The following is a 25,602-nucleotide window of genomic DNA, read 5'->3' as shown; positions in this document are numbered from 1 at the left end:
AGGCTTTGGCTTTGTGTGTCCCCTGTTTTTCCCATTTTAGAGAAGCACCCACAAAGGCAAATTGAAAGGGAGACATTTCCACAGTGAGTCCCTGGCGCTGACACCCTGGCCGGTCACGGCGTGCTGCCTTGGGGGGTCTGATGACCCCCACGCTCCTGTGCCCTGGCCAGTTGCAAGCCTCCAGCCCCCACTTTTCCGCTCTCCATCTGGTGAGACCCTCATTGACCAAAGCCATGCAGTCCTGAGGGCCACACCCACACAAGGCTGCAGACCCCAAACCCCCTTTATTCAGAGCTGATCTCCCACGTCCCCCTTGTGCTGTCGCTTCACAGAGGAACTTAAATCTAAGGGCATCGCCCAGTCTGCAGCCATCAAAACCCCAGGTTTTTGCCCTGGGCTACCCATTCTCTCTTGAGCCCCTGTCTCCCCTGACTTTTCACACGCCCGAGTTGCCCACCACAGCAGAAGGAAAGATCCTCTCCCATGACGCCTCGCTCCCCTTCCTGGCCGGTTCTAACCCAGCCTCCCGCCGCTCCATGGGCAAGCTGTCAAGAGAACGGGCACGTTCAGCGCCGCCCTTCCCAGTCGCCCGCGCCTCGGCCGGCTCGTCTCCGCTTCACGCTGCAGCAGGAAGCGCTGGTCAGACCTCTCCCGGCTGTCTCGCCTCAGCAGCACCGCATGGGACACCGCTGTCCCTCCTCGCGCTGGGCACACTGTCTTTCTTGGTGTCCGCACCTCCGCCCAGCACCCTCTGGCTCCTTCTCTGCTAAGCTCCTTGCATGGCGGTCCCGAAGCTCCAGGTCTGCCTCTTTGTGCTCTGACCTTAGCCTCAAGCCCCCACCCCCTGCCTGCCTGCTCGGACAGCGTGGCCCCCTTTCCGGGCTGAACCCGTGTCCATCTAACTGAGTGACATCACCTCTCCATACTTCTCAGACACCTCCAGTTCAAACGCCCCATCGCCACCACCCTGCCCACTGGGACCGTTCCACTGGGAGCTCAGGGGGGCCCTTCCCTCACCCCAGATCCAGCGCAGCCCACCCCACCCCGGTCTCCTGGCGCCTCTCTCATCTCTCTCTTCACCCTCACTGATGCCTCAGTCCGAGCCACCGCCTGCCCTGCCCCAGCCCTCTGCCCTTCCCTCCTCCACACCACAGCCAGCGTGACCCCCGCAGGCCAGGCGGGGCTGATGGCCCCTCCCGGCCTCCCACTGCTCCCAGCCGGCAGCTGCTCACCCCCACCTGCCTCTCAGCACCTCCAGAATCATGGAATCACTGCTCTTCTCGCGGCCGGTCCCCAGGCCTTGCCCCGTCCTCTGTCTGCCGCGCCCTCCCTGCCCACCGTCCCGCTGCGCCGGCCCGGCCGCACAGGTGTCTGTCCCGTGTCCGCGCAGGGCTGCCCCTTTCCTCTAACACATGACAACAGTCACGGGGGGCCGCGTTATCACCCACGGGAGCGCCGCAGAAGCAGCTGTTTGCCTTGGCGTCCATCATGCCGGCCCCCCGCGCACAACCGCTCCCCGGAGCACTCCGGGATGTGTCGAATGAATGCAGTGAACATTCTCAAGAAAGACACGTGACACGGGGGGGTTTAGTAAGTTTTATTTAAATAGAATGAAAGATCAGATCAACGATCAAAATTAAGGGGCGCTCCTGGTGGCGGGAGAGGGAGCCGAGGGTGCCCCCCAACCTGCTCTGGAGCCCAGGAGGCAGGCCAGGGCCGGCTCCCTCTGGGGGAGCAGAGGCCTGTCCTGACCCTGCCGGCCCTCTGGGGGGCGCCGCCTGCTCACGAATTGAAGCTCTGTCAAAAATAAAGTTTTTCAGTGACCAAAACCTACCCAGCTTGTCTCTAAACATCCAAACTGTCAGCGTGGCACGTTTCCATGGTTTCCAGTAAAGCGTGAGGTGCAGGTGTAGTTACGGATTTCTGTGCTCTTCCGGACCTGGAAGTCACTGGAACAGCCAGCTCATTTCACACACTCAACATGAGCCTGGCCACGCGAGCCGCCTTCTCTTCATGATCCCTGTTTTCAAACCACTCTTCTCCGACAGGCAGGGCGACCCTATTTTTGAAGCAAAAAAGACGGGGCATGTCCTCTTCCGAGGGGATGCGGGGCGGAAGCCGTGCTCTCGGGAGCCCCCGTCGTGGCCGTGTCGCTGTGTGGCTGCCGCAAGCCCAGTGCAGGCTTGGCGTGGTGTCAGCGGGTGCGTGTGACGGGGGCAGCTCTTCCTTCTCTAGCAAGACCCGCCACCTGAGTCCGGCCCATGTTTCCTCGTGACCCCCTCAGGCCAGTCCTGAGAGAAGACCATGGGGTGACCATGTCCTCGGCAGTCACAGGGAGGCCCCGGAGGGCCCCTTCTTACTCCCGGCGAGGTGAACCCTGATGACCTGGTCAAGGTGGGAGCTGCCAGGCCTTGCCATTTTCCCCTTTGCGTTTGATTCATTTTAAGCCAAATCCTGTCCCTTGTCAGACTTCCACCCACTCGCCTCTAGCATTGCAGAGGCCAACCCCTGGGTTCAAGTCCTGCAATTCTAGAAATAAGAGGGCTTAAACCTGCCCCTTGGGGCTACGGCTGTGAGGGCTTCAGCGGTCACCATTGATGTGGCACTCATGCGTTGGTTGGTTGTCCTGCTACCATCTGGAGAACTTTCTCTTCCTCGTTGATTTGTCCGGGGCAATGAATACATCGGCACACTGCTGTCTTCCCACTGACGCCTGTGTCTTTAACAGAGGAATGGACATGGCGGGGGATGGACTGGGACTGCTGAGGGATGGACATGGCGAGTCCTGTGCAAATGAATAGAAATCAATACTTGTTCAAACTTGGAACTTACGTTTGTGAGATTGTAACATTTTCCTTTTGTAATATCATTCTAGGTTTTTTGAAATATATTTTTTCCTTAGAGACCAAAAAATGTCCAAAAGTACTACCCAGGAAACCTCATAAATACTACAGTGTGAAGGACCCTGCGCTCAGACCACACAGCTGACCTGCATACATCTTAGGGAGGCCTGACAGAGCAACAGGTAGGCATTCACTCATTTTAAGACCTTCTAGCCTGTTTATTTTTGTCCCTCTTGTTGCCAATGCAGCATCAGAACAATGCAGAAGTACACCCTGATCTGGAACATTCTTGTTTCAAATATCAGGATGAAATGGGCCTGACATTAAAATGTGCTGTTCTTGCAGGCAGCTGTCCCTTCTCCGTGCTGCATTTCAAAAGAACTTCTCACCAACTCGGTCACATTTTCCACTAGGAGAGTGTTTTTAATTGTGGGTTGTGTTTGTGAGTCACAACAGCAAAGCAACTACTACAGACACTCTATAGTGATAGAGACACAGTGAAATTATGCTTTCAGTGTATTAAAATGGGCACAGCTACAACTCCTGTAAGCAGTGATTGTTCAAAATAGAAATGCCACCAAAATAAACCTGAGCTATGTGCTGCCGTAAACGTGACGTCTGGAAGCCAGTATGCTAGCGGAGCGAATGGCAATTACAAAATTGCTCTTTTTCAGATCCTTGAAGGCAGAAGCTTGCCTTCTTCAGAACCCCAAACCTGCAGACACTTAAAAATATCTTCTTTGGACATTTTAGATCATGATGAATGAATGAAGAACATCATTCAGTAGTTGACCTAAAACCTAGATTTTTTCCAATGATTAGCCACATAATCAGAAATTCACCCATGTGCAGCTTATGTACATTTTCATTGATAACAACAGTGAGGTAGAGCCTATTTATGTTTCTACAATGACACTAAGTTAACTTACAAGTGTAGTTAGAGATCTGACACTAGCCACCTGTCAGTTCTTTTTTTTTTAAAGATGTATTTATGCATACAAGAACTGGGGTATAGGCCAGAGGTGCAGGGGTGAGAGGATTCACCAGAGACAGAGCGGGGAACAGAACAGGTGGATCTACTGAAATCCACTGCTGAGGGGAGCAGCAGGGAGGCAGGAGAGGTCTGCTGTGACATTTGGGCCAGCTCCCTAGCGGGGGATCGCTTTCAGGCCACAGTGGTGACAGCGTTGAGATGAGCCCCTAGGCCACCAGGGAGGCTCCCACTTGTTGGTTCTTAGCGGGTAGGTGCGGAAAGTGGTGTTTGGCAGACCAGCTCTAGAAAAGTGCCCAGGGCGCATGCACAGCCTCATGGGCAATAGCCAGAAGTGCAACTTAGGCCAACACTGCTGTCTTGGGTGTAAATTTTAGAACAGTTCTGGGAATTGCAGAATGCTAAGAATATTCAGTATCTCTGGTAGATGTCATTTATGTTACGTACAAGTAATTCTTTTGATAATTCTTCCTGATGAGATACACCTGAGTATATTAATGATCAATGCCTGCGTCACAAATTACCCCAAAACCTAACGGTTTAAAACAGTAGTGGGGTGGCGCAGTGGTTGAGCGATGGGCTGCGAGGCTGCCCGCAGCCTCTGCAGTGCCGGTTCGTTCCCCGGCCGCCGGCGAGGGTCCCACAAAAAAAAAAAAAAAAATTAATAATAAAACAATAGTGTGGCTGGATGCCACTGTTTTGAGAAAATCATGACTGGACTAAAACCAATGGATTATGAAATCGAGAAAACATGGCATTGTGTAATTGGCTTTGTTTTTTTCAAAATTAAGTAAACAGGACAGCATCTGTTAACCAAAAGAAGCTATTTAGCATTTGATCCTGTTCTTCCATTTTTCTGCAAGGTCACTGCTGACTTTCGCCTCCTGGGGTCGATGACTGTAGCGCCAGCGAGGCACAGGAGCAGTTTCCCTGTGACCCAGGCAGGCAGGTGAAGGAGGGTCCTGGAGCCCTCGGTGCCTTTTTCGGGCTTCTGTTGAGCTTTTTACATCATTTGTAGTGCGGCAGCCAGGTCCTGGGCAGGCAGGGGGGATGGGGTGCTGGCGAATCTTCACTCTTTCTGAGCTCTCTGGCGTTCCCTGGAGGGCTCTCTGCTGGCCGCTACCGCTGTCTCTGCTTCCCTGCCAACTTGCTACTGTCACCAAACCCAGCCGCCTCAGTGGGGGGAGCCGGCAAGAGCAGGGGTGTCCTCTAACCCTGCTGCTCCACCCCAAGTCAGTCATGGCAATTGCTCCTCAGAGCTCAGTAACTGCCGTTTGGAATGGACCAGTCAGGTGTGAGCTAGATCGGTGCTAAATGGTGCAATCACACTGCGGGTGAAAGAGGATATAAGCCAGGGCTGGAGGGAGCTGGGAGAGCTCCCAAAGGAAAGAAAACGACCCCAACCCCTGAGTGAAGAGGATGGGGGTCCCCGAAAAAGAGACGCCAGCCCCTGAAGAGAAAAAGATGGTTCCAGCCTCCAAAGAAAGAGGAAAAGAAGCATCCAGCAGCTGAGCTCCAAGGAGGGCGAGCAGCCGGAGCACTCTCACGGACTGGGCCTCAGTCCTGTCTCTGACGTTGCCTGAAGGGAGCCCCAAAGGCGCTGGGCCTGGCATTTCAAAGAGCTGTGTAACCGGACAACTCACAAAGAGCTGTGAACACTGGTGTCTCGGACCATGTGTTTTAGAGTTGTTGAATGCCAGCTGACGGTGTATCCATTACATATAGATGCAGATTAGATGGCAGATTGTCTGCACACCCGTCTCACAAGGCTACAGTCAAACTCCATTCTGACCCATCGCAAGGAATCCACACCTGTAGCATCAGGTAGGGGACATCGCTAAACAGGAAGGATTTTTCTCATTGGTACATTTTTAACTATGTAATTTTTCAAGCATTTAAAGGAGCTGCAGTTCAGACCTCCAGCTGTAAAGCCCTACAAAGCAGACCCACAGGAGACAGCGCAGCAGGAGTGACCATCACCGCCACCACCGAAGCCTGGACACCCGCGGGGGAGGCCGACAGCGCCGAGCAGCTCAGTCAGTGGCGCCTTCCCCAGGGGCACGGTCATCTGGGAGATGGTTTCAGGAGGGAGGGTTTATAGGTACCAGGCCTCACGTGGCTGCAATGGAGTCCCCCCCCATCTCCCGCGTTCTCGTGCCACCTGGCACTCTCGTCCTCTAGCAGTGGCCCCCTCGCTGTGCTGCCACCACCCGCCATCCCCCCTCTGGGCGCGCACCCCTGCAGGGGCCCAGGTGTCGTGGTCATAGGCCCGGGCCCATGCTGCTCAGCCTGGAGCCTGCGCTGCAACTGAGGAGGCGATGAGGCCGCAGGCACTCCTGGGGGGGTTGGCAGGAGGGCACAAAAAAAGCCTGACGTAACTCCTCCACCCACACACCTCGACAGTGTGGTCTAGGGGTGGCAGAGCTCCCCACTCCACCCTGACCACCTCCACCCTTGCCATCCCCATCGCGTCCGCCTCAGGGGGAGTTCTGCTAATGCATCTGAAAGATGAAGGGACAAGTGGTTGTCTTCCATTCGGGCTAGGATTTCGAACTCTGAATAGAGAGAAAACTGAACACTGAGGAGCGAGTAATTCCCTCAGCCTTATCACAGCTTTTGACATAGTTTCAAGTTGCCGTGATAAATGAGTTGGGTTAAGTTATATATCCATGCTGGGCCAAGCAGAGGCCCGAGTTCAAACCTCAGCTCTCCCACTCTCTCCGGGGGGACCCAAGCCACTTAGCCTTCCTCAGCCTTAGCGTGCCCATCCGTGAGGCAGGGTCGATGACTGCGGGTCACAGCCCCCAGCACAGGCAGGCAGGCGGCTAGTGCGGGCTCACCAGCTCTGACCTCTGCGTGGCCTGCAGCAGGTGGTGCCGGGTGTGGTGACAGTCACGGGCGCGGAGTAGCGGGACTGTGCCGGGCCTGAGCTGACACCAGGAACAAGGCGTAGCCTGTCCGCAGGGAGCTTTCAGGGTAGTGGGATTCATCAAGCAGCTGTTCCTGGTAAAATGTTGACGGCATCACTCACCTACCAGAACAGTCCAGGCGTCTGCGCCAGCATCACACCCCTAAGCAGGGAAGCTAGCACCTGTTGGCTGCTCCGAGGGGACAGTCCCCTCATAGCTGTTAGACAAACACCCTCCTCTCCCCCCATAAGCCCCACCCACCGCTCACAGATGGCCGGCACCAGGGAGCCAGCGAGGACCCAGGCCCACACCCTCGGCCGCCTACGTCCAGCTGCCCCCACTGGTGTTGCTTGGGACGGGCAGGGTGAGAGGCTTCTCAGAGGGAGTTCTGAGGTGGGGAAGGGAGGTAATGTTTATGGGGCTTCTGCACTGAGACTCCCGAGGAGGGGCAACTCTGAGCCGCCCCCAGTTCATTTCATCGAGGGTTGGGGGAGGAGCTAAAAGGCCGGGCAGATGCAGAAAGAGCTGCAAATGGAAATGAAATGTGACTGTCTGATCCTAATTTCCAATCACGGGCAGCTGCTACCGCGCAGCTGAGAGGGAGAAAGAAAATCAGAAACAGAACAAGCAGCGCGAGCTCGGGCTCCGCTGAGGACACGGGACCGCTGGTTTCTCTTAGGCTTTCGACAGAGGGTCCTGCCATGCTTTCTTGGAAACGAGACTTGAGAGTGTTCAATGAAAAAAACAACAGCCCCTCTAAAGACCCAAGACAACAACAATTCCTTTGTCCCAAATCGCTGCCAAGGTGGCTGAGGCCGGTGGCTGGTGGCACCTGATGGGCGGCGGCAAGACACAGGCCCTTCAGCCGGGATCACTTGTGTTGATTTCCCTCTGTGTTGATTTCAAACTGTTCCCTCCACTCAACTCCAGTGTGACACAGCTGTGAGGGTTTGTTGAAGGCCTCAGAAGCGTGTGTACCTTGGAATCCGCTGATTCTCGCGCACAGGGCCAGGACAGGCCCAGCGTTCCACAGTTGCCGTGGTGAGCAGCTTTGGCGCGCACCGCCTCTTCTCCAGAGAGGCCTTTCCCACCCGACGTTTGGGATTCTCAGGGGATCCAGATCTTAACTGTGGGCGTCCGTCTCCCCCAGAGTCCTCTGAGCAAGTCAAGAAGCTGGATGGACTGAGGGGACCTCTCAGGGTGTGTGGGAAGCCCCCAGAAGCGGCACCGGCACCCAGCCTGTTGTCACATGGTTATTCCGTTCAGTCAGTACTTTGATGTGACCACCGAGGCCCTACCCCAGGAACTCAAAGAGCAAGTGGAGTAAATGTGATCACTCTGCTCTGACCGTTAAGCAAGTTCCTAGGGGCAAACAGCTGAGGAGTTCCTGTAGCTACAAGGGGCCCTGTGGCACCCTGTGAAAGTTGCTTGGGGGAGTAATTGACTGAACTGAAACATTCCTGGTCTACAAATAAGAACTGCTGTATTTAAATTACTTAAAATTTAAATTACTTAAAATTATTTAAATTACTTAAAATTTTACTTAACTGAATCAAACTCACCCTCCTGGCCTGCACTGCGCCCCTTCCCCTGGTGGACTCCTGCAAGGGAGCTGAGCGTGTCTTGGAACTGCCTGACAAACGGGGGATGAAATGCAGTGACTTACACTGACAGTTTTTAAAATTTACTTATTTATTCATACAAGCACTGGGTACAGTCAGAAGCACGGGAAGGTGAGAGAATTCACCAGAGCCAGAGCAGGGAGCAGAACAGGCGGAGTGACGAAGTACACTGCTGAGAGGAGCAGCGGGTGCAGCAGGAGAGGTCTGCACCATATGGGCCCCTCGCCAGCGGCCAGGGATTGAACCAGCGCTGCAGAGGCTGCGGGCAGCTTTGCAGCCCAGCGCTCAACAGCTGCACCACCGGGGAGGCACTACACTGACAGTTTTAATGAAAGTAGGACCTTGATAAACGGCTACTCTAGACAAGCACAGGCGAAACAATATAAACACAGGCGCTGAGTAAATCACCAGGGCTCAGGACTCCAGGCAGTGTCTCCCTGGGATTTGGCGTCTGGCCCAGAGCCAGCCTGCGAGGCCCCAGCCCCATTGCAGAGGGCGCTCCACTACGAGGTGTCACATGCCCCTGATTAGAAGTTGGGGTCACGCCTTCCAATTTCATTTCTACTTTTTGCTTTTTAACATATCTCCTGGAAGTCTACTTTTACTATTGTTCCCCAGTTAGATGTTGATTTTCACATTAAAAATAGATCTGCCATTAGATGCGGCAACTTCATTCCTAGTTAGCTATCTGAAGAATATAAAAACACGGGCCTCCCTGGTGGCACAAGGGATTGAGAGGCAACCTATGAAGCTAACCGCAGCCACTGCAGCACAAGTTCCATCCCCGGCCAGAGAGCTACCCACATGGTGCAGCAGACCTCTCCTTTCTCACCAACTGCTCCCTCAAGAGTGTATTTTGGTCAATCCACCTGTTCTGTTCCCCACTCTGTCTCTACTAAATCCTCTCACCTGCCACACCTCTGGCCTGTACCCCAGATCTTGTATGCATAAATAAGTAAATCTTTAAAAAAGAAAGAAACAAACAAAGCTAAGGAACAAAGCTAACCCTTGAAACCTGACTGCAGAAGGAGATGTTAGGAGAGCAGGTGGGGGTGGAGGGCCATGACCAACAGGGTTGTTGGTCTTTGGCATCGGGTGTGGTGTGGTGTAATGCTGGAGAGAGGTGAACCTGTACTCTAAATTGTGTACGGTGTTGTAAACCAATGTTACCTCAATAAAGCATAATAATAAATAAAATGACAATATTATAAAAAAAGGATTTTGATGTTTCACTTTGAAATAGTTTTATGACAGACAAATTACTTTTGATGTTTCCAAATTCATTATTTACAAAAGTTTGTTTTGTGTGTAGCTGAAAATATAGTCAGTCCTTTATTAAACAAGTGTAAATTTTCCATTTGGTGAATTTTCTTCAAAATAATTGGAATCCCTGGATGATTTTTCCATGTAAATCAATTCGTTCCTCTGAATTCCTGCTTCTGTAATCATGTGGTCTATGACCATTTGGTATATAATCAGGGAAATCATATTAATTTAATAGTATAAGTAAAGCATCTAAAGGAATGCAAACTTCCTGAAATAAAATTTTAAAAACCTTATAGTCTTGGTTCAAGCTCACATAACTAGAAGCTATTATTACTCTTAATTTTGGAACAAGTACTGGCTCTAGAAAAAGGGTGGACTGATGTATTATGTTCTACATATGTAGTCTCAGAATATGTAATTCACCTTTAGTGAGTAAATGTGTACATCTCAACAAATATGTCTGAATTTCACAAGTGCTGTATTTCATACCAGATTTGCCAAATATTGACATTTTCATTAGTTCTGATCATGGCAGAAAATCTCAACCAATAGCCAGCCTTAGAGAATGAACTTAAATCGGTATCACCTGATGGGAACTCTATCTTACAGTGCATGTGACTATTATCTCACCACAGTTTGGCCTCAGGGTCTTATATTTTATGAGAAATACTATAACAACCAAACTAAGATTCTTCCAGAAGATACTTCAAAATAATGTTTTATTCCACTTCCCTAATTATCCATTTCTAGTTATAGAAAGCACAGGTTCGTTTTAATGTCAATAGCTCTAAATCTAAAAATACTTTTCTTCTATTAGGTCGTTTACTATGTCTTTGGCTGATACAACAGAGATAAATGTAGATGAGCCTTTCCCCAGTGTGACTCTAGAAAGCACTAGGCGGTCTGCAGAGAGGAGCGCAGACACAAGCAATTTTCCCAGGAACAGTAACGCTTCCGATAAGAGTGTTGATTATAGCAGATCTCAGTGTTCCTGTGGAAGCTTAAATTCTCACTGTGACTATTCAGAAGAGTTTGTCTCTGAATGTTCAGAAACAACAGCTAACAGAAATTACGTAGAGACGCCAGTGGTCAAAGAAAACAAGGAGGAGAAGAAAAATTATAATGTTTCTAAGTTCTCCCTGCCTAAAGGTAAGAAATGAAATTTCCCAGCCGAGACCAAATATCTGACTATAGTAACCTCCTGATTTCATGCACCAATACGTGACTGGTCCATATTCGGTTTTATTGTTTCTCCCTATCGGAAATGTGTATTTTGTTGTTGTTTACATGTTAGGATACTTTCATAGGAGGAGTAAGGATATAGATTAAGAGTCCTCCCTGGTGGGCCTCCCCGGTGGCGCAGCGGTTGAGCACTGGGTTGCGAAGCTGCCCGCGGCCTCTGCAGCACCGGTTCGATCCCCGGCTGCTCCCCGGCCACCAGAGGAGGATCCTGTATGGTGCACAGACCTCTCCTGCCGCCCGCTGCTCCCCTCAGCAGTGTACTTCGGTCGTTCTGCCTGCTCTGCTCCCCACTCTGGCTCTGGTGAATTCTCTCACCCTCCCGCGCTTCTGACTGTACCCAGTGCATGTATAAACAAAACAAACAAACAAATATAATAAATAAATAAAAACATGCCTCTATAAAAAAAAAAAAATACTCAAAAAAAAAAAAAAAAGAGTCCTCCCTGGTGGCACAGGTGGTTGAGCACAGCGCTGTGAAGCTGTCCGCAGCCTCTGCAGTGCAGGTTTGACCCCAGCCGTCCGGGGAGATACCCACATGGCACGGCAGACCTCTCCTGTCTCGCCCGCCGCTCCCCTCAGCAGTGGATTTCAGTCAGTCAGTCTGTTCTGTTCCCCGCTGTCTCTGGTGAATCCTCTCACCCTCCCGCACATATGGCCTGTACCCAGGTTCTTGTATACATGAATAAAATAAATCTTTTAAAAAAAAAGTCACATAACAATAGAAAGCTAGGCTGAAGCGTGACAGCCCGCCCTCCCCGGGGCGGCCCTGCTGGAGCCTGCTAGTGAGGGCAGTTCCCTTTTCAGTTAACAGGTGGCCTTGTTTCAGAGTACCACGGTACTTGGATTTCAGTATCTTCTTGCCTTTCATCTCAGCTGGAGAACCAAGGCTTGACTTGCCAATGCAGCATAAGTACCTGTCTCAACGCCCCAAGAAGATGGTCTCCAAGTCCGGTGAGACATCCTGGCAGAGACAGTCTTTAGAAACAGGGCTGCTTCCAAAGGCTGTTAATGTCGTTTCCTTGTGGATTTTCAAAGTACCTACATCATCAAAGTACTCTGATGTACTTTGGTGCAAGCCAAGGGTCCTTCTGCTTAGAAAAGTTCCCAAAGGCAAATAGACAAGTAGATTTTCATGGGATCACAACCATGGGTCTTAGACTAGGAATCCCTGCACTGCAGCCGACAGAAGGGGACTCTGTCTCTGGCATCAAAGTACATCAAAGTACCCGCACACACATGGAATTAGCCTTCAATGTCAGTGAATCCTCATCCCTGCCCCCTGCCCAGACAGTCCCGGGCTTGTGCATATTCCTTACACAGGAGTGACTGCAACTCCTTCCACTTTGACCATCAGAACTGCCATAGTTGGAAAACACTTAAGCAGGCGCCTGTACGTCTGGGCCACATCTCCTGTCAGGTTTACCCAGTACCTGTCACCCACCGCCCGATCTGGACTCCATGTCCCCCTGGATCATGTAGCATCCTCAGGCTGCAGCGCAGGGATTCCTAGTCTAAGACCCATGTGTGTGAACCCATGAAATTTTACTTGTCTATTTGCCTTTTGGGGACTTTTCTAAGAAGGATCCTTGGCTTGTACCGGATTCTCAAAGTGCTCTTTTCTAGAAAGACAGAGGGTCCTACACCCCCTGGCAAGACCCAAGGCCCAGGATGAAAAGTCCAGTACCTTGTCTCCCAGTGGACTCTGTCAAAAGAGACCATTGTAAGGCACGTGCTGTGCTTGTGTGTCGTATGGACAAAGCTCTGAAAACCAAAAATGTTTCGTATTTTTGGCACCAAAACTGATTTGGAAACAAAAATCGGTTTGCACTGACATTGAGTGTTGTCAAACCTACTTGTCCTGTCATAGCCCAGATTCAAACACCCCCCACCCCAACAACATCCCATTTCTATTGGCTCCGTGTATCTGTCCCAGGCAGAATCTCCTTCCTCACAGTCAACCACGTCTCAGAGGACACACTTGGACCCAGGCCCAAGGCTGGGACTCCAGTGACACTGGTCACTAAGTCCCCTTCACTCTCCAGCTAAGCACCAGCTTTTTTTTTTTTAGATTTTAGAATGCAGTTTGAGTCTCCTCTCAGAATATGTACTGATATGTAGCCCTGCATGCACACACACACACACACACCTACAAGCCCCTTACACATGCACAGAGATGAGGTACAGGCACACACTGCTGCCCACTGGTGAGTGCCACAGCCAAGCATCAGTCCATCCATCTTTAGCATGGGATGATAATGCAGGGGCAGCTGACAAACTCACATATGATTTTTATAAGCTCGGTGCTTAAAGCTTGATGTAATATTGTTGAGACACTTTTTATTTAAAGTAGATTCCTAAACACAAGCCAACCCACTGACTCCGTATGCCCAGCCACACTAACCGAGGACACACCGGCCTCCCATCCAGACATGGGATATCTGTCCATCTAGCTTACCTGTCACTTGGCTTTTGAAGGGTCTTTTTGATTCTATGAGATCTTCCTACCTGTCTGGCTCTAGTGCCACATCCTCACTATCCCATTCGTGTGTTGGATTTCATGTAGTTCAATGCCTAGCATATGGGAACAGTGATGGACAAATGACATAAACTACCCAGCTTTAAATTAGAGTAGCACCGACCTTAAAGAATCACGTGACGGGAGATAACTATAAAGTTCTTTCCTGCTCTAGTTTGCCTGTGTATGGGGGGATGCTCATGTGTGTATATTTACATATCTGCATATCTGAATGCATATTACTAATAACAAACTGGGTTATCTGCTTCCACAGGCCCAGAAATCTCCATGGAGAAAAAGCACAACTGCAAGGCGCCCATTTCCAATTCCCAAGCCAACGTGACCCAGAGAAGAGACGCTATGACTCACCGCATCCTCTCCGCAAGGCTACACAAGATCAAAGAGCTGAAAAACGAACTAACTGACATACATCGCAAGCTGGAAGCCACAGTCATAGAAAACCAATTTCTGAAACAAGTTCAGCTTAGACACCTGAGAGCTATCGGAAAGTATGAGAATTCACAAAATAACCTACCTCAGATTGTAGCTCAACATCAGAGTGAAGTAAAAAATTTAAGGCAGCTACTTAGGAAATCTCAGGCAAAGGAAAGAGCCATATCTAGGAAACTTCGAGAAACAGACGGCGAACTACTCAGGACGAAAGACACTCTGCAGACACTGCAGAGACTTTCTGAGGACAAGAATCTGGCAGAGAGGGGAGAACTTACTCAAAGACTGTCTAGTCTTACCACTAAAATGGAAACAAATGACAAAAAAATCCAGGTCTGTATTTCAGAGATCTAGAAATGTTAAGGTTTTAAAATTAATGTGGGGATGGCGCCCACTGGTCCTGTCCCACGGTGAATGGAACATGACCAGGTGCCTAGTCAGGTGGCTGCCATGTGCCACACTGGACGATGCTGACTTTACTTGGGGATGGGAGTGGGAGCAGGTGAAAAGGGGAGACACAGCAGCTCAAGACTAGAAATGGGCCTTCTGTTGTCCCAGTAGCCAAAGCCCACTCCGTGGTGACCAGGCTCACTCCTTGGTGGCCACAGCTCACTCTGTGATGACCAGGCTCACTCCATGGTGACAGAGCTCACTCTGTGGTGGCCTTCGTGGTGACCAGGCTCACTCTGAGGTGACCAGGCTCACTCTGAGGTGACCAGGCTCACTCTCTGGTGACCAGGATCACTCTCTGGTGACCAGAGCTCACTCTCTGGTGACCAGGCTCACTCCATGGTGACCAGGCTCACTCTGTGGCTACCAGGCTGTCATGGTTACCAGAGCTCACTCTGTGGTGACAGGTTCACTCTGGGGCTGAACTCCTTTCTCTGGAAATGACAGCTCAGCTACAGGCGTCAAACAAGTCTTTATTTGCCGGAAAGTTTTTATGTGTTGTTTGCAAAGTCTCTTAGGCAAACTTTAGCAAAAGGCTACTTCCTAAAAACCTAAGCAGAGCATCTCTTCAGTCCATTCCTGATCTCAGCCCTCCTCATTGTGTACATTACCATGTAGACATTTCAGTATTTGAGGGATGGGAATTTCCCCCAGATATGCTCCTGTGAAGAGAGATGGGGGAGAAATCAAAGTTGAAGAAGTGACCTGGGGGCTACCCTACAAGGCGTGACTTGGGGAAACACACTCATTGTATCAAGAACTCTGCCTGTTTGACCTTCGACTTTGGACTCTGTGGACAGAAACATAACTGGATTGACCATTTAATTCCTTGATACATGTTGGTGACAGGCAAGAATTTTCTGTGATCTTGAAATAATAAGAAAATGTTAAGTTTATTTCACCCACTTGGTTATCTCAGCTATTTCTTCTTTGGTAAAATCCTCCCCTATTTTCAAAGAGAATTTTCTCACATAAAATGGATACGTGAGCAACAGAAAATAATGAACATTGCTTTTCACAGTATACACTTTTTCACTGTATACTGTAAATTGTATTCAGGAGGTAATACTGGATCCACCTTAGCATATGTCCCACATGTAAATGTATTTTTATTTCTTCTATTTTTACATGTAAATGTTTACATAGTTCATGGTTTTACATCGTATAGACAAAAGGATCTCAAAACAAATTATGTTCTTATCAGAAGCACTTGATTTTATGGGGAGTTTCTACTTGGTGGTAAAGCCCTTGGTGGGGAGGCTAGAGGGCCCGAACTGTAGGTATTTAATGTTAGTATTTCAGGAAGTAGGATTTTTAGTGATTATTTTATCCTCTTAACTTCCCGTATTTCTTGCTGTTATAAGCAAGGAAACCACAATTTATGTTAAAAAGAAAAGAAAGGAAGGACAGAAATGGCCATGTGGCCAAGCCTCCTGTCGGAGTCCTGTAGCTCAAGGCGGCTGTGTGGGGCGGGAGCTGGCATCCCTGCTGTGACTTACTTCCAGGCTCCTGTGTGGGACCCCTCGGGGGTCTGCACCGCTGTGGGGCGGCTGGACAGCCCTTTGGCCCAGGGGTGGAAGGGTTTTTTTTTTTTTTAAAGTTGCCACACAAGGCAACGCTTGGAACACTTCACTTAGCACACCTGCCCAGGTGTCGTTCCCAGCGTGGCACTTCCAAAGTGTGTCAAAGAAAGAAAAGCAGGCTCAAAACACATGATGTTTATCTTCTAGACTTGGGACCTAGGGCTTCTGGCTATTCTGTTATTGTTCCAATCCCTTCTAAATTATATTGCCCCTTGCCAGCCTGCCACTGACATGGCCCTGAAAACTCGCGCTTCTCAGTGTAGTTAGCTCCACTGCGATGCAGGTTCTTACAGATACGACACGGGTGACAGAGCGTTGAATTGTATACTGTTTTCAGAGCTTGGAAAAACAACTGAGGTTGAACAATAAGGCCTTTAGCCGCCAGCTGGCCACTGAGAGCCGGAAGACGGCAGCGGCGCAGGCGGCCACGAGGACCCTGCAGATGGAGGTGACCCACCTGCAGCAGAGACTTAAGGTGCGTCTCCAATGCCATGAGTGTCCGCTCCCCAAAACAGCACAGTGACTCGGGCCCGGTATAGCTTTAAATTATTTCACTTCAGGAATATGTTTCTCAAATTACCTTTCTTTCCTACAACCATATGAACAGAGAGAAGGCCTAAGGTTATTAGAACTCACTTTAACTAGAATGAGCTAACAGCCTGGTAGACTTGTACCATGATTAGAAAAATTAAAATTCTTCATTAACAAGACTTCTTAACCTTTCTATCTCATGGCATGAAGTAATATTAGTGCATGTTGCTAACATTTTAATGTAACCCCAAATACGTTTTTCAATGTTAAAATTAACCGATGACATTAAAATACGAGGTCATTTTAATGGCCCAGAAATTTATTTTAGAGTTTCACTTGCAAATGCTTGCAAAGTTGTCTTTTAAAGTATGCTTTAAAAATGGGTATTAGAAATACTTATTTTTTCAGGCTTTTGCTATCATTGTGCCTTGAGCATTTCTAAAATGTCCAACAAGTTGGGAAAGTGAGTTAAGACACTTCAGAGATGCAGCTCTTTAGAGGCTCAACTAGTAAATCTTAAGCTTGTTTTTTGAGATGAGACTTTCACTTATGACAAGCAGGGAATTCAGATCTCCCAGGTGCCTCAAAGGACATAAGGGGAGAAAGATGGATGTAAACACTCCCTTTGAAAGACAGGGGAGAGTCTTAGGAAACTTCAGAGAGAAGAATATGCCAGAAAACAGGCATGGCCATAGCAGCCAGCTTAGAAATAGAACAGAAGAGACTTCAAGGTCCACTGTTCAAGGCACACACACACACGCACACACAGGCACGCACACACCTATGCACACACACATGTATGCATGCACTGAGGGAATTATAAAATCAACATTATGCTTTCGTATGTATCCCCAGGCATGTAAGTAGGATGTACTCATTAAAAAAAAATGTTGACAAAACAAATGCTTAATAGTAATGAAATGCTTAATGAAAAGAAAGATGCAACATTCTATAGACAGTAAGATCCAAATTTATTTCTGGGAAGTAACCACACCCCCACACAACGGATTTCTGTGCATCTGTAAAAAGGACCAAGATCACGAGATAAGCTCCAAGGGATCTTGCTGAGTGTGCAAAGGAAGGCAGGGAGGAGGCGTGGAGAATGCTGCCGACTGCAGAAGGAAGGGAGCACGGAGGCCCCTGCGTCTGCTTGTGCATAAAAAAGGACGGGGCTACGGCAGAAGTGGGGAGCGGCTGGCCCGGGAGAGTCACTGAGCCTGGACTTCCTTAGACATCTTTTTGATAGCACTGACTTTGGAACCGTGTGATACTTGGCACAGGCATGAAGCAGGATGAAATGTGAAGAAGGTGAAAAGCATTTCCTGACACTAAAACCAGGAACGCTCTGTGTCTGCCGGCAGTGGCGTGACGTCACAGAGAAAACGTCCCAAGGGACTTTGCGACCTTAGTGCCACTGCACAGGCTGCTGCGTGGGCGAGAGTAACTTCACCAACACACCTGAAGCCGCTTCAGCGGTGACACTGTTGGTGTGGTGTCATGTGGTTATTTTGACACTGTTCTGCGTCCCTTCAGGGAGAAAACCCACATGGTGTCAGTGTTACCGAGAAGCGGGATTCCAGGGATGGAAGGAAGAAAATACAGAAGAGAAGGCTAAACAAAAACCCTGCAGTCCAAGGGTTAAGTCTCAGCACTGTGACGCTATCCACAGCCTCTGCAGCACGAGTTCGATCCCCGGCCAGAGAGCTGACCCACAGGGCGCAGCAGACCTCTCGTGTCTCCCCGCTGCTCCCCTCAGCAGCGTGTTTCAGTAGATCTGCCTGTTCTGTTCCCCGCTCTGTCTCTGGTGAGTCCTCTCACCCCCACACCTCTGGCCTACACCCCAGTTCTTGTATGCATAGATAAATAAATCTTAAATAAAAAAAAAAAACCCTGCAGTCCTCATCACAAATTGAAGGGATGTATGAATGAAGTATGAATTTATCATATATTTTGTCCTTAAATGTAAATGTGTATTTTCTGGTGTGGCCCACTCAGTGGCCATGAACACTCCTGGAACCAAGGTTCTGCGCTTCTCATTCCACGCCCACCGAAAGGAATCAAGCCGCCTCTGCAAGCTACGTGTGGGCAGCATCAGAAGGACTCACCTGGACCCATCTCGATTAGGTCACTGCCAAAGTGGGGAAAGCTGGGGGGGAATAAAAATACCTGCGTGGATTAAAACTCATCCAATATATAGAAATCCTGGCTCATAATGACACCACTTTTGAAAAGCCTCAGTGAGGAGCCCTCTGGAGGCAGCAAACTGTCTCAAAAACTGGTACATAACGGAAAAGAGACAATTACGTTTACCTTTCATACGCTCAGAGTAGCCGGGGAGTTGGTAAGGGGGGGCACTCCTCCTGGCAAAAGCACCCCAATCAGTACTGAGAAAGGGGGAGACCAGCCCTGGCTGTCCGGGCTGCTAATGCATGAGTGGAGCTGGGCAGTGTCAGGGACTGGGCCTCACAAAAGGGAATGCGGGGGGCCTCCCTGGTGGCGCAGCAGCTGAGCTCTGGGTTGTGAAGCTGCCCGCAGCCTCTGCAGCGCCGGTTCAATCCCCGGCTGCTCCCCGGCCACTGGCGAGGGTCCCCCATGGCCCACAGACCTCTCCTGCCGCCCGCTGCTCCCCTCAGCAGTGTACTTCGGTCCTTCTGCCTGCTCTGCTCCCCGCTCTGGCTCTGGTGAATTCTCTCACCCTCCCGCGCTTCTGACTGTCCCCAGTGCATGTATAAACAAAACAAACAAGCAAATAAAAAAAAACATGCTTCTATTTAAAAAAATAAATTAATTAATCAAATAAATAAATAAATAAATAAAAAGAAATGTTAGGATCGGGCCTCCCCTGGTGGTGCAGCGGTTGAGCGATGGGCTGCGAAGCTGCCCGCAGCCTCTGCAGCGCCGGTTCGATCCCCGGCCACTGGCGAGTGTCCCACATGGCGCGCAGACTTCTCTTGCCGCCCGCTGCTCCCCTCAGCAGTGTACTTCGGTCCTTCTGCCTGCTCTGCTCCCCGCTCTGGCTCTGGTGAATTCTCTCACCCTCCCGCGCTTCTGACTGTACCCAGTGCTTGTATAAATAAACAAATAATCTTAAGAAAAAGGGAATGCGGGGATACCCACCTGCGGGGTGCCCGGCCCCAGGCCGCCGGGTCTGATACACGCTCACACCCGAAACCAGAGAGCGCCACACAGCACCCCTAGGGTGCAGCCAGACTCGGGGAGAGCACACACACTCGGGGTGCAGCACACACAGTCTTCCACAACAAATAAACAGCAAAGCGGAAAAAGGAAGAAATGGGAGTGGAGCTCATAGAGGAAGAGGCTAGGAGACAAACTCAGCAACAGGAAAAGCCTAATCCAAACAAGGGAAAAGGCCGGGCAGAGAGGCATTTCTCCAAAGGGGAGATAGTAACCCCCCAGGCGTCTGCCCGGACAGAAGAGGCCTCCTCTACAATGAGAATGGGGGGGGGGGCATCAGGAAAGTGAGTTAAGACGTGATTGCCAGCATAGAAAATTCAATAAAGATAAAGATGTAGGGACTCTGAAGAGATCTCCCAAAAACAACCAGGAGATGCAGAGATGAGACAGACACAGAAGTGGGGCTCACAGGGGCCTGTCGCCCACGGACAGTTAGGGGCGTCCCGGGGGCTGTAGGAGCAGCCAGCTGTGCCAGCCCCCATTAGGCACCTGCACCCCGGTCATCGCCCACAGCTGCTTCCTGCATCCCAGATGCACCCGCCACCTGGCTCAGGGCGCGGGACTTTGCCCCTCCTGACTGACCGCAGGGACACCCGGAGCCCCAGCTCCATGCTGAGTGCGGGGGGCTTTGGAAGGTGGCGAATCCCCTGAAGCCTCTTGACTGAGATTTTCCAAACCTCATGAAGTTTCTTCAGCCCCTGAACCTCCCCTGGCTCACAGTTTGCGCCCGAGCGACACCAGAAAACCCAAAACCCCATTGGATTAACAACCTCTCTCCCTCGTTGATCTCTCACAGCCTCCTCTCTCCTCACTCCTTCCTCTGGGCTTTCCTCTCCTGTCAGTGAGACACCTTCACTCGCGCCTGCCCGCCTCTCCACCAGGGTGGGCCAGAGCTGCAGGGTCTTGGATGCAGCAGGCAGACTTGCCTCCCAGAGTACACCCAAGGAGTATCCTGACACCTGTGGGGTGTGACTGTGGCCTGAGGGTCTCACTTTTTGTATTTTGATTAGTTCCAATCATCAAATGGCTTCAAACATGCAGAACAATGAACTTGGCACAGGCCCAGGAGACTGAAAAAAATGCTGACCTGGAAAAGCTTGGACACACCCCTTAGTGTGAGGCATGATCTGTAATGATGTGGCCTGTTTCTGCCAGAATCTAGTGTGTTTAAAGAAAATTGAGTTTATTTAACCTGTGCCTTAGAGGAAATCAAAGTTAATAAAAACAAACATGCACAGAAAAATGGTATTGTGGTTCTCTCTAGGAGAAGGATCGAGAGCTTGAAATCAGAAACATCTATACGAATCGGATACTTAAAAATTCACAAGACAAAGATTATCCAAAAGGTACGTTTTCCTTATTTTTGCTCATCTCTATTTTTAAGTATCAAGTCAGATTTTCCTAACGTGTCTCACTGGATACTGGGGATTCTAGAAAAGCATTTTATTAGGCACCGGGACACAGTTTGTGAGCCCAGATGAATAAAAGAAGGCCTCCCCAGTGGCACAGCGGTTGAATGCTGGGTTGCGAAGCTGCCCGCAGCCTCTGCAGCGCTGGTTCGATCCCCGGCTGCTCCCCGGCCACCGGAGGAGGGTCCCACGTGGCGCGCAGACCTCTCCTGCCGCCCGCTGCTCCCCTCAGCAGTGTCCTTCGGTCCTTCTGCCTGCTCTGCTCCCCGCTCTGGCTCTGGTGAATTCTCTCACCCTCCCGTGCTTCTGACTGTACCCAGTGCTTGTATAAATAATTTTTTTAAAAAATCTTTAAAAATAAATAAATAGATGTGCCGGGACCAGCGGGGCGGATCAGGCACGGCCCCCTGGTCTGCAGGCCTTCCCGCCCTCACTGAGGGCGGAGACAGGGCCACTCCTCAGCTGGAAGCAGAATGTCTGGCAAAGAGCAGCTTTCCATTTGTTAGCAGGCCAGGCATTTGTTAAATCGGCTTCACCTCTGGGCGCCATTCACCTCAGTAACACGCCCCCGTGCCAAGTGTTCAATCAGTGGGTCCTGACAAATGCATGGAGCTACCGCCCAGTCGAGACACACATCGTGTCCATCTTTTCCTGAAGCTCCGGCCCCTGGCTGCTGACTCCCTTCCGTTGGTCTTAGCTTATTTGCCTGTGTGAGGACTTCGTGTAAGTAGGATCACACAGCCTGTGCTCTCCAGGGGCCGGATGCTTCTGTTCAGCGGGATGGTTTTGAGATCCACCCTGTTGCTGCTGTCATTGCTTTTATGGCTTCTTGTACCAACCCACCCGGCACACAGCACCCCCCGAGTTAGATTCCACTCAGAAGAGGCACAGCATGGGCCTCCCTGGTGGCGCAAGGGGTTAAGACGCAGCACTATGAAGCTATCCACAGCCACCGCGGCATGAGATCGATCCCCTGCCAAGGAGGTGACCCACAGGGCACAGACCTCTCCTGTCTCCCTGCTGCTCCCCTCAGCAGTGTTTCGCTAGATCCACCTGTTCGGCTCCTCACTGTCTCTTGTGAATCCTCTCACCCCCACACCTCTGGCCTGTACCCCAGTTCTTGTATGCATAATAAATCTTTAAAAAAAAAAAAAAAAAAGAGGCACAACAGGCCGCCTCTATTTTGACAGCAGCAGCTACCTGTCCACCACCTCCAATCTCCTGGCCACTTCTGGTATGTCTGCTTCTGGTTCACAATCCAGAATAAAGCCAGCAGAGTAGTTGAAAGCAAATGTGGGGTCATTTAAATGGGGTAGTAGTCCCAGGAAAGCAGGTCTGGACTTGGTGGTGATGTGACCACTGGGATCCTGCCCCTGTGGTGCGGGGGCGGGGCTCGCAGGATCCCACCCAGGTCCGCAGCTTTGAGTTCCTTCTGGAAGCAGGGACACGGGTCCTCAGCTGCTACACCCTGGCCCTCGAACCCTGGGGCCACTTGCTTTCTCTGCCACTGAGATTCCCGGAACCAAGGTCACCCGCAAGAAGGAGCAGGGGAGTAGCGGGGTAAATAAAACCAGCAAATGTTCCACACTGGAAAATGTCAGCAGGTATCACATGCTTTGCTTTACTATTACGCTGCACACCTCGGTGTTATTTCGTGTTTAAAGTCAGTATGCTTCCAGGTGGGGGACAGGCTGCTCACATGCTCATGCTCCTCTCCTGCAGTTTCGTCAACAAAATCCATACAGGTGGACAGGAAAAGCGTCCCATTTACCATCATGAGACACCAGGAGACCCAAAAATCAGAAGATGCCCCATCTTTGACAACTAAGGTACAGCACATCTGAAATCTTTCAGGCTCTGATAAGCCAATCATTACAAAAATGAATTAGACGATAAACAGGTGCTTGTTCTATTACTTGCTCTATACAAATGATGTTTGTATTCAATGAATAGCAAAATTATCTGTCCCCAAAGATACGTTTTCACTGCTTTTCTGATTACAGGGGAATAAGACAACAAGAAACATCGGTCAGAAAGAAAAGTCAACTGAGATCGCCTGTGCAGCCCCTCACGGTGTCCGGCAACTGCCAAACCAAGAGGGCGCCAAAAGAAAGTGTGAAGGTAACGCCAGCAGCTGCCCAGTCTTTATTTGACGTTTGTAAAGTTGTGCACTGTCTGTGTGCGTGGAAGGACACGTCACCTACATGCAGTTTAAACAATCGTCGTACATGATGTCTGTGTGGCCCTGCCCATGTGAGAAGCAGATCGGGGGCCTCCCCCACGGCTGCGGGCCCCAGGCCTCGCCCTTCCGCGCTTCCCTTAACCAGTCTCCCCAGGGCCCAGAGCTGGGGGTGGGGGCTGGTGGCCAGCCCCAGCCATCAAGCGTCAATGCTGCTTCCAGGATCAAAGAGCAAAAGAGTAACATTTGGCTCAGAATCTACCCTGTGTTTTGATTTGTTAACTAATTCTTGAAACATTTTTCTTTCTCTTGCTAGAATTCCCTTATTTTCCTGAGTACGAATGGTTCAATTTATTTCAGAATGTGTTCATATGTGAAAACTTCCCAACTCCCTGTACACACGACCCTGTCCCCTCTCCCCACGGGTGACCGGCTGCAGGCTTCTAACAGGGCCGGGGCTGCCCAGGCCTGGGAACCCGAGCCCGTCTGGGCTGCACCCAGGGCTTCCCGGCTCCCAGGAACCGGGCTTTTCCCCAAATAGCCTTTTCCTAAAGACACGATGCATCTTCCATCAACTCAGACTCCTCCACCTCTTTCTCGGTAACAACTGCCTGGAATGCCACAGGCTGCCAGTGCTGTCCTTTTGTACCCCGACTGGGCCACAGGCGGCATCAGCCACGCTGCGGTGCGCAAACCTTCCGTGCATTTGTGCAGGGTTTGGCCCTAGAGGAGAAGCAGCCCGTCTAGAGTGTGTTTCCGCAACACTCTGATAGGGAGGCCACCGAGTTGCCATCCCAAAATAGCCCTGCCAACTGACACCCCCGGGGGGGGCAAACGTTCCAGTTTCCCCAGGTCCCCACCTAATCTGGAAATTATTTGCAGATTGGTTGAGAAAACAATACTCTCGTTATTTTAACTGGCGCTATGTCCAGCGACGCTGAGGATCAGTAAGTCAGGGACAGGGGTTCGCTCCCCGGCCATACCGCCGTGTTTCTCCTCGGGCTTCACAGTCTCCCGGGCGCGGGGCTCCAGCTCTCCGCACCTCGGCGTCCACCTTGTCACTTGAAAATGCTTGTCAGGAGGTGCACGCGAGGGTGCGCGCCCCTCGCGTCCTCGGGGAGAAACTATGAATTTCCAAACTCACTGAGCCGGCTTTCTCTGAAACAGATGCCGCGGAGGAAGAGGAGCGACGGGAGGCGGACGCCGCGCCGGAACACGCGGGAAGGCCGAGGCCGCAGGACGAGCAGGAGGAGGCGCCGGCCCCGCGCCCCGCGGCCAGGGAGGGCGCCCCGGGGGCCGCGGCGGGCCGGGCGGGGAGCCCGCGCGGGGAGCGCGCCCCCGACATCGCCGGGGCGCCGCCGCCCAGGCCCCGCCGGCGCTACGCCTTCTCCGAGGCCGTGGAGAACCTGCACCACGGGCTGCCGGCCGCGGGCGCCCCCCACGCGGGCCCGAGGCGCGGGGAGCCCCCGGGGCGGCCGGCGCGCGACGACGAGCCCTCCTTCGGCAAGGCGGGGCGCGCCAAGGCGCCGGACGCGGCCTTCCTGGCGCGGAAGAGCAGCCTGATGGAGGAGCTCTTCGGCTCGGGCTGCGTCCTGAGCGCCGGCGCCGAGGCCCGCGCGCCCGCGGAGGCGCCGAGGAGGAAGCGGCCGCAGCCCCCGCCGCCGGGGCGCGCCTCGGCCGGCAACGCCTGCGGGGACGCCAAGGCGACGGCGGTGGACTCCGCTTCACCCACGGAAGGAAAAAGAAAAATAATTACCTGAGCGTGAGCACTCTCCTCACACACCTGGTCTGCCGCTCTGGTCCTTCGCGCCGCGGGCCCCTCATCGCGGGGCCCTGGGGTGACTAAACTAAGGTCTTGTTTTACCTACCGCGCGCCAGACCTTCCACAACCTGGTGTATTCCCGACAACAGTTGCCAGCATTACGTGGTTTTTCCGCGTGAAACCCGTCCATGACCCTTCGGAGGACGGACTGGTGGCCACGGCTGTAGTGTTCGCTCGGACGCCACAGCTGGAAAGCTCAGTCAGCCCAAGAGCCCCATCTCACAGGAATTTATCGGCAATCAAATTGCATTTAACTTAAAACATGGAAGCAGTTTTGAAGAGAAACAAGTAGACTTTAAAAAAAAAAAAAAAGGCATCCCCAACCCTGGTGTCAGGAGCTGTTGAGTGTCTCTCTTAATCGCCTGTCACTGAACATCCTGCCTCCGTGGGCGACACTCCCCTCATGTTCACTTAAGATGCGGTATCACTGTTATATTTTTGCACACCTACACCTTGGCTTTTTTTTCTGCAAGTCTGGAAAAAAAAAGCCTCTCGGTGTAATAAACATCCCCCCAGGCTACCTGCTTGGCCCTAATACAGTCACTGTATCCCCAATATTTTGTAATTAAGACCATACAAAGGGGGCTCTGCTACC

At 51.2% G+C, this 25,602-nt stretch overlaps 1 protein-coding gene across 1 annotated transcript; it reads left to right on the top strand.

The window, feature by feature from the left end:
- Positions 1 to 10,458: 10,458 nt before the first annotated feature.
- LCA5L (lebercilin LCA5 like) lies at positions 10,459 to 24,945 on the top strand (the record flags this gene model as incomplete). The annotated part of the gene is made up of 9 exons (XM_084232757.1): positions 10,459 to 10,780; positions 11,678 to 11,824; positions 13,663 to 14,171; positions 16,209 to 16,346; positions 20,862 to 20,943; positions 22,729 to 22,835; positions 23,010 to 23,127; positions 24,353 to 24,410; positions 24,552 to 24,945. The coding sequence occupies 9 exons, from the start codon at positions 10,459 to 10,461 to the stop codon at positions 24,943 to 24,945; spliced, it is 1,875 nt and encodes a 624-aa protein (XP_084088883.1).
- Positions 24,946 to 25,602: the final 657 nt, after the last annotated feature.

Source organism: Talpa europaea, assembly GCF_964194135.1.
Source record: "Talpa europaea genome assembly, chromosome: 4".
Classification (NCBI taxonomy): domain Eukaryota; kingdom Metazoa; phylum Chordata; class Mammalia; order Eulipotyphla; family Talpidae; genus Talpa; species Talpa europaea.
Note: the sequence above shows the minus strand (reverse complement) of the source record. Positions and strands in the feature narration are given on the sequence as shown.